Source organism: Poecilia formosa, unplaced genomic scaffold, assembly GCF_000485575.1.
Source record: "Poecilia formosa unplaced genomic scaffold, Poecilia_formosa-5.1.2 Scaffold130, whole genome shotgun sequence".
NCBI lineage: Eukaryota > Metazoa > Chordata > Actinopteri > Cyprinodontiformes > Poeciliidae > Poecilia > Poecilia formosa.
The window spans coordinates 45,332-54,211 of record NW_006800069.1 but is presented as its reverse complement, the minus strand read 5'-3'; the positions used below and the strand labels follow the sequence as shown (position 1 = coordinate 54,211).

At 39.0% G+C, this 8,880-nt stretch overlaps 1 protein-coding gene across 1 annotated transcript; it reads left to right on the top strand.

The window, feature by feature from the left end:
• The first annotated feature begins 895 nt into the window (after positions 1-895).
• On the top strand, positions 896-8,880 carry ltb4r2a (leukotriene B4 receptor 2a). Its single transcript, XM_007561648.2, has 5 exons — positions 896-1,058; positions 5,317-5,868; positions 5,961-6,161; positions 6,244-6,287; positions 6,626-8,880. The coding sequence occupies exons 1-5, from the start codon at positions 1,041-1,043 to the stop codon at positions 6,915-6,917; spliced, it is 1,107 nt and encodes a 368-aa protein (XP_007561710.1). The 5' UTR covers positions 896-1,040; the 3' UTR covers positions 6,918-8,880.

Below are 8,880 nucleotides of genomic sequence, written 5' to 3'. Positions count from 1 at the left end.
ACAGTTACCCTAGTTTAAGTACACAGAGCATGATAGAAGTGTTTCGGTACTGGGGCAAGAGTCCTCTTTTTTTGGAAATCAAAATATGGTCACCCTGATGCTGTCACATCTAAACCTTAGATGTAAGAACCGGTGGAACCGTGAGAGTATCAGGTTTCATGCTGACTTAACATTGATCCTGGCAGAGGTAGCTAGATGTCCTTTTTAAATTGTCTCCTTGGGAGCTTTTTTTTTTTTTTTTTTTTTTTTTTTAAATCATCTTAATCCTTTCTTTTGATTTTTAAAGGTTTCTTTAGAGGGGGTCATGCACGAGGGACCAGTTTTACTTATGCAGCTGGAAAGCTGAGCAATCTCATTTTATTATTATTATTAATTTTTTAGTTAAAGTGCTGGGCTAACCTGGTTATTATTTGGTGTAGAATGGATAACTTTGGTTTGTTCCTGAGAGTACTGTTTTGTTTCAGTTGTTTTGATTATTATTTATGACTTAGTTTATTGTTTTCTTATTCTAGTGCAAATTATTTCAAGGGAATGCATGAATAAGAAAAAGTATAAGGAAAAAAAGCTAAAACGGGGCTATGCTAATGCTGGGAGGGGGGAAATGAATAGTAAGATAATTGTTCTTGTCTTTTTATGATGTATGATGTAACGCAGTTTGAACTACCTTGTTGCTAAAATGTTACAAATGAACTTGACAAAAAAAAAAAAAGGAACCGAAAGCTGCACAATTGACAGGAGGAATTCCAGGTTACTGTTAAATCACGGCTTCGAACAGGTAACTGGAGAAATATGTTCACATACTTGTATAAACATTATCAGACTGTCAAGGCAGACAGAAGCAGCCCAGGTTACTATGGACACACCCATCCTCTGTTAAAACGTGTCGAAGCAAGAAGAGCAAACCTATGGCGTGAGACACGGGGAGAAAAGAAGGGAGAGGACGTGGGTGGGTTGGAAAGCGTGGGCAAAGGGAAAGGTATAAAGGAGAGGAGGAAAAGTGTCCCACCTGAAAGGGAACCAGTCGTGCTTCACCTGTACTCATGGCGCCCTCTCTCTCGGTGAGTTTACGTCTGTTTTTCTGAGTTTTCACGTGCGATAAGAATCTCAGATGTGCTCAGGTTGCTCGAGCGCACATGAACTCTGTTATACTACGAACTATGAGTGCTGTAATATTTTTAAAAGAAATGTCAAAGTAAATTTTTTTTTTTTGATTGAGCAACAATTTGGTATTTTATGCTTTCTGAAGAACATTAAAAAAAGAAAAAAGAAATCCAAACAAATCCCGTCCAGCTAAATCTATGTTCTGCAGGTGAGATGTAGTTTCGGGTACGTGTAGTTTTTTTTCCTCCATTGGTGCAGCAGCTGTCATTCTGAAGGCATGTCTTTGTGTCACATTGTACACAAACACACCTTCTGAGTCATTCGGGTCGCAATCTTTGGTCGGATTTGTTTGTACAACTGATGGAGGGCAAAAGACAAGGAGCAGCAAGTGTGCTATAGGGTTGACAGGAATAGAAGCGGGACGGATAACACAGAGCCAGGACTCACTCAACAGACTTTCTGTTGTCACTCGTCACGTGAAACTTTACTTTAACTCCGAGGAATCCTATTTGAACGTGTGCATGCTGCGGGGACTTATGTTAAAAGTTGAAAATTTATTGCAATAAATCTCTCTCAGGTGCATTTGCATCTCTGAATGCACTTGAAATGCACTTGTCTGTCTTTAAAACAAACAACACAGTGATTTGCTCCCATGGATCATCTGTGATAATGGTGATTAATCAGAAAATCAACTAAGCCGGTTGAACGAGATCTTGGTTACAACTGGCAGAAAAAAAAACTGCTGGTAGAGCTTGAGTGATTGAAATGATAGAGAAAGTAAAAACTTGATGCAGGAACTTTTGCAGGTAGACAGAATTACTTTATCCTAAAGAAAGACTCCAATCCTAAAGAAAGTCTTCAATGCTGGCTAAAATACCCCAAAAAACCCCTGTGAGAGATTGCGTTTTATATATGTATGTATATATATGCGTTTGAGTTACTTTTCTTCAGATAGTTTTGACTTGTCAATAATTGCAAATTCCAATCAGTGTTGGCCTAAAACCTTAAGTTTGAGTTTTAGAAGATTTAGCTTAGAAAAAAAGAAGTGAGACCAAGTAGCTGCACATCCAAATCACTATAATAATCACTGGATGAGTTGTTAAAAAAAAAAAGAAAAAAAAGAGAAAGTTCTGGAAATCTCTAATTAGTGGCCACAACTATGTTTAATTAAAAAATTATTAAAAATAAAAAAATCTGCATGCACACCTAAAGAGCGCGTTAAGTTCTGATTGATTTGAAGAACTTTGGCAAATATTGTCAAGTCAAGATGTGACATGTACCAGACTGAGTGCTGAGAATGAATCAAAGTTTTTTTTCCCCCCGCCTTTTTAACATATTTGCTTGTTCTACAGTTGAATTTTACAAATATAAAGCGTTTTATTTTTCTAATCAGCTGCACGTTTTTTTTCTTTTTTTTTTTTTTAGTTTTCTACCATATATTTCTTATGCTGCAAGTTCGTTGGATTTTTTTTATTATTATATTTTTTGTTTTTAATTTACATTTTGTGCAAATCTGCACGATTCCAGCACTTTGCTGAACTTTCCCGCTGACGGACGATGAAGGATTATTCTATTCTGTTCTACATATTGTTTTTTTTTCCAGCACTTTGTCAAAAAGACTTCATACATTTGCATGACATCCCTAAATAATTAAGAATAAGAATGAAGTTGTTCTATTGCGAGAATAATATTATGACTTTGATCATTTGATCAGCTCATGACTTAATTCTTGTAATTTTATTGTTTTTTAATTTTCTTAGTGTGGCCATAATACTCTGTCGTAGTTTGCTGCATGTCTCTGCCCTGAAGACTTTTCTTCAGCAAATTCCTAGTAAATCACTGCAGGTTGAGTTTTTTCAGACTGAGTTGACTTATGGCCAAATGTGAATGTTGATCTAAGTGTAACCATTTGTGCTTTGCACATGCATGTCGGATTGAGAAACAGCAGCTCCTGAGTCAACAAGTCGGCTGGAAACCTTGTTAATTGACATGAAATGTAAAATCTGAATAACAGAAGTGGAAACTAAAAGGCAGCCAGTGAGTCTGGTTACTCAAAAACAATAAATATGGAGATTATGGAACTAATTACGATGGAAAGAAGCTCTTAGGCTCTTAGGCTGCTCTAACAGGTTATTCCTGTTTTATATGAAGCAGTGTCTAACTTATCTAAAGCGGTCTCATTAAATAACTGTCTGTTTTAAGCCACAGGTTTTACCTGCTCATATGGCAGCTTTCTACTATAGGAGCTTCTATTTGCTTTTTATGCTTGAACATCAGATTTCAGTCACATGAGGAAAATGGATATTTGCTGAGGTATACAGCTTCCAAAAGTATTCACACCCTTTACACAATACAGCCACAAACATAAATATATTTCATTGGAATTTTAAGCGAAAGACCGACACAAAGTGGTAGACAAGTGTGAAGTGGAGAGAAAAATATGCAAGATTCAAAATGTTATTTACACAAAAAAGAACACTGAAAAGTGTGGTGTGCAAAAGTGTTCAAGCCCCTTCTCTCTAGTTGCCTTCAGAAGTTGCTTGACGACTGCTACAAATCCAGCTGCTCTGTGACGCCTCAGAGTTTGAGAGAATATTGGGAAGCAAATGGCATCATGGAGTCCAAGGAACAAACCAGACTGACCTGTCTGGTTTGTTCCTTGGACTCCATGATGCCATTTGGAGAAACATGTGGAGAAGTTTAAAGCAGGCTTAGGCTATAAAAAGATTTCCTGAGGTTTGAACAGAGCTCTGTTCAGACCATCGTCCAGAAACGGAAAGAGTGCAGCACAACTGTAAACCGACCAAGACGAGGCCGTCCAGCTAAACTTCCAGGCTGAACAAGGAGATCCCTGATCAGAGATGCAGTCAAGAGGCTCATGGTGACTCTGGACCAGATGCAGAGATCCACAGCTCAGGTGGAGGAATTTGTTCACGGGAAAACTATTAGTCATTCACAGCACAAATGTGGTTTTTATGGAAGAGTGGCTAGAAGAAAACCAAGATGGTCGGTGCTGATGGGAAGATGAATGGAGCCAAAGGGCAATCATGGAAGAAAACCAATTTGAGTCTGTTTAAAACACAACATAATCATGTGTAAGAATGGCCCAGTCAAAGTCCACACCTTAACCTAATTGAGAACCTGTGGCAAGATCTGGAAACTGCTGTTTACAAACACTTTTCATCTAATCTGACTGAGCCTGAGCTGCTTAGCAAAGAAGAATGAACAAAAATTTCAGTCACTAGACATGCAAACTAGACAAAAACTAAAAGAGTTGAAGCTGGAATTGAAGCAAAAGGTGGTTCAACAGAGTACTGACTCACGCAGGCTGAACACTTTTACACACCACTGTTTTCAGTTCCTTATTTGTAAAACATCTTTAGAATCATGTATAACTTTCTTTCCACTTCGCAGTTGTATCAGGGCCTCTCACATACAATTCCAGTGAAACATATTCATGTTTGCGGTTTTAATGTGAGAAAATATGGAAAGTTCAAAAGGTATGAATACTTTTGCAAGCTACTGTAACTAATTTTATTGTTGCACTTTGTAAATAAGCTAATCATTTAGCTACTTTATTCTTATCAGAATGCATGCAGCAGTGTAGTGCCTTCTACACCTTAATCGCATGAAAGTAGGAAAATCAGCCTGAACAGTTCCACAGAACATGCATCATTAGAAGACCTCAAAATTATGCAGAGGTGCTCTTTTCCATTTTTGCAGGATGAGATATTGTCATGTTGTGCGGTGTTGCTTTTTTTTTTCTCTTCAACATTGCTCAGTTGAAGCAGCGCTTCGGATTTTTAATGACGCAGAAAGTTTTGCCCCATCAGGTATGCAAATAAAAAACCTAGTTGTAAATCATCACTCCAGTCCCGAAAGCAGCTGTTGCTAAGCGGTGTACTCTGCTCATGTCTGGTCTCGTCGTTCAGGAATTAAGAGTCCCGGTTAAAACCCGTCACACTTGTGCCCCTCTAATACGCGTCAGCGCAAGCAGTTAATACCTGTGAATCTCACGCCCACACCAGGAAAAACATTGAGGTCCTGTTCTTCTATCAGGCAATCTTGAAAAGGTGTTTGTTTTAGAACGACACTATAGAATAAAAGAACCTTCCCACTCTTGCGGTGGCTAATTTGTGGTTCTTTTTTTATGGGAAAGGAATAAACGCAACAACCCTGAATACAAATTGCTCTCCAATGCTTCCTCTTTACCAGGGAACACAGATGCCCCCCAATAACAGCAGCTGTATGATCAATGACAGCATTGTAAGTACTCCAGCTGCCACAGTGACGGGCACGCTCATCCTCTCCGCCGTGTTTCTGTTGGGATTCCCCGGAAACCTCTTCGTCATCTGGAGCATCCTGGCGCGGGCCCGAAAGCAATCCGTCACGACCCTTCTCATCCTCAACCTAGCCATTGCGGACGGCTCCCTGATGGCTCTGACCCCGTTCTTCATCGCCTACCTGGCTATGATGGACTGGAAAATGGGGACTGTGATGTGCAAGGTTCTGTTCTACCTCTGCTTGGCCAACATGTACGCCTCCATCCAGCTGATCATGCTGATGAGCATTTACAGGTTGGTGTCGGTGGTGTGGCCCCAGCGCATCAGCGTGATCACCGGCAAGAGGATGATCATGCGAGTGCTGGGGGTCATGTGGTTGCTCGTCATGGTCGCCTCGATTCCTGCGCTGATCTATCGAGATGCGAGGCTTAATAAAAACAGGAATAGAACGGTTTGTGATTCATTCCACGACAAAGACCCAGATGTAAGTTTGGACAATCCCTTCTCTCTTGTTAGTTCTCTGAACACAAATGAACTTTCTCTAATTTTTCCCTTCTTTTGCCCCCTGTATTTCAGGTGGTTCTGCAGTACATGCTGGAGATTGTGTTGGGCTTCGTGGTACCTTACGGAGTCATTTTAGTCAGTTACATTTGCATCCTGCGCCGGATTCGGCAGACCAGATTCCGCCGCCGGATCCGCAGCGAAAAGCTCATTCTGGCCATCGTGGTGACCTTCTGCCTGTTTTGGTTACCCTACCACATCATCAACATGGTGCAAGTACGCCACGTTTCTTCTGAGGATGATATGGGAGTTCATTTTTGAGTTGTTAGTCATCATGTCGTTTTTGTATTCCCCTCAGGTTGCATCGGCTTTGCTTCCAGAATGTTCACCAAAAAGATTGTTGTAAGTGATCCCCCGTCCGCAAACACACTCATCTTAGAATAAAAAGGAAAAAAACAACTCAAGCACTGAGCTATCTTCCTCCAAGGTTAAATTAACTCTTTTTGGTACCAATGAATGGACTGATGACAGAAACAGAAACTGATTGGCTTAAAGAGCAGCTCTCACTAACTGAAACTCCAGTCCTATGGTTCAGGGTATTGAGCCATTAAAAATATTCAGATTGTTTGACAAAAATACGGAGAGTAACAAGTGCCGTATAGAAGCCTGGCTGTCAGCTTTATAAAAATTTGTTCTTCTTTCCCAACTCTCACTCGTCTGTTTATGTCTTGTCTTACAAGGTTGGAGAAAATATGGAAGAAATTCCGCGCCGTTACCTCCACCATCGCCTTCATCAGCAGCTGTGCCAACCCGGTGCTCTACTTCTTCGCAGGAAAGTCTTACATCAGACGGGAGGGTCTGGCGTTCATGGCTCGCTTGTTTGAGGGCACGGGCTTGGACTCCACCAGGAAGAGCCAAATGAACAGCCAGAACAGCCGGGACAAGGACAAAGACGCGGAAGTCGTGCTGCAAGACAAAGACTCGTCCACAAACTCAAACTCTATCATCAAATCAGCAAAAACGGGAAAATAGAAGTGAACATCCTCTCTGTTGTGTAAATCTTTCTTCCGTCCAATCGTAAAAAAAAAAAAAAAGGTTTTACAAAGACTTGAGACTCGACACCACCAAGTAAGACTCAGCAGATCGCCGAAGAGGTACTCTTGGATACATTTGCAGACAAAAGCCTGTTAAAATGGTGATGCTACATGTATATAGAAATAATTGAAAACAGGCTTAACACCCATATGGAATATCAGACAAAATGAGGATCACAGCCAGGGATGCTTAGACTTCTCAGAGGTCTAGTTCAAGTCCTCTAACTTTGTACATTCTGAATAGTAGTTAAGTTTCCACATGCTTTTAAATGGATTACCTGCTATTAATTTGCTTGCTGATGTCTTTTCCCTGGGACACTGTCTTTTATTATCTTTGCATAATAGCATTTTTAAGGCGTCATTGAACTACATGTGAATTTTTACAGCACAACAAATAATTCCACTTTTGTATAAAACAAAAACTATTGTGTGCTTTATCATATCGAAACATTGAAAGAGAGTACTGGTTTCACTTTAGAGTCCTTCTCGCGTTTGCACTATATTGCTGTTCCAGTCATGATTTTGCATTTCTCTCTCCAGGACTAAAATGTCTAGTTTCACAATACATGCCACTAGATGTCACAGTTTTCCACCTCCTGAACCTTTCTTTCTTTCTTTCTTTTTTTTTTTTTTTTTTACAAATAATTGTTTTCTGGCAATTTGAGAGAGCACAAAAGAGCAATCAGTCTTGCATGGCAAAAACTAAAACACAAGACTAAATTGTCTTTTCGCCTACTACGTTCAAGAATGGTAAGTTATTTTTTTTCTTCATATACCACATCCAAAGTAGAGTTTTATAGAAGTTAAATGTGTTTTTTACTTTCAAAAGCTTGTCAGAAGACGTGATTTTGAATTTATGTCTGTATGGCACAGAGGTATACATCTCGTAAGTGGACAAAGCAACATTCTTACTATTATGCATCCTCATCATTTTTTTTCAATGACTTCTGCACTATTTTACAGAATATACTACTCACAAATAGATATGTTGAATTTTGTACAGTTTTTTTCCCCCGTCATCATCAAAACTAAACGACACACATAAAACACCAAACACAGAATGTATGAGTTGTCTGTAATAATGAGCAATGTATATCTCAAAATCCTCCAAATTTGAACGTCAGAAATCTATTTTCAACATCTCTGGCAAATTTTTACTTTAAATATCTAAGTAAAGCAAAAGCTACTTTTATTTCTAGTGAACCTTGAGAAATTTAGAGATATTTTGGGAGCAGATATATTGACCCCAAATAGATAAAAGATTAAATAACCATTCAGACTTTAACCTTTTGTGTCGGTCATATGGCTTCTGTTCTCCAAAAATGCTTAACACTAGACATTGAAAAATAAGACCACAGAAGTGATCTGTCATGGCTAATGTGGCGTTAGCAGCACTTCCTGTGAATCCACGTATTGGCCGTCTGGAGAAACTGTGATTTCTACCATGGATGCTCAGTCTATTTTGCCGTAACTTCATAACTCATTGTACCGGTTCCTCGTTCCTGCTAACAAACTGCAAAATCTTTTGGACGTCCATCAATTGCTTCCATTCAATAATCTGTTGTTTTATAACATCGTCACTTGCGTATAGAATGTCAGACAATATAAACTACATGTCTGAATGAAGAGTCGTTCTCTATAAAACGAGCAGTCCTTTTATTTTTCTAGGCATTGCAAACAAACGTGGCATTAATGAATATCTGTGAATTTAATTGATTTCTTTATCATTTTTTTCTAGAAAATGTCTTTCAAATTGTCACAGCTTTCACTGTTTTTTAGCTATGAACTACAGCTTTAGCCAAAGTGTGTTTGTTGTACATAAGATTGTACTTTGCTTTTGCACAATTTTGTGAACAAATTAAAATAGAAAAAAAAAATACATGCAATAAAAATGTGAAGCA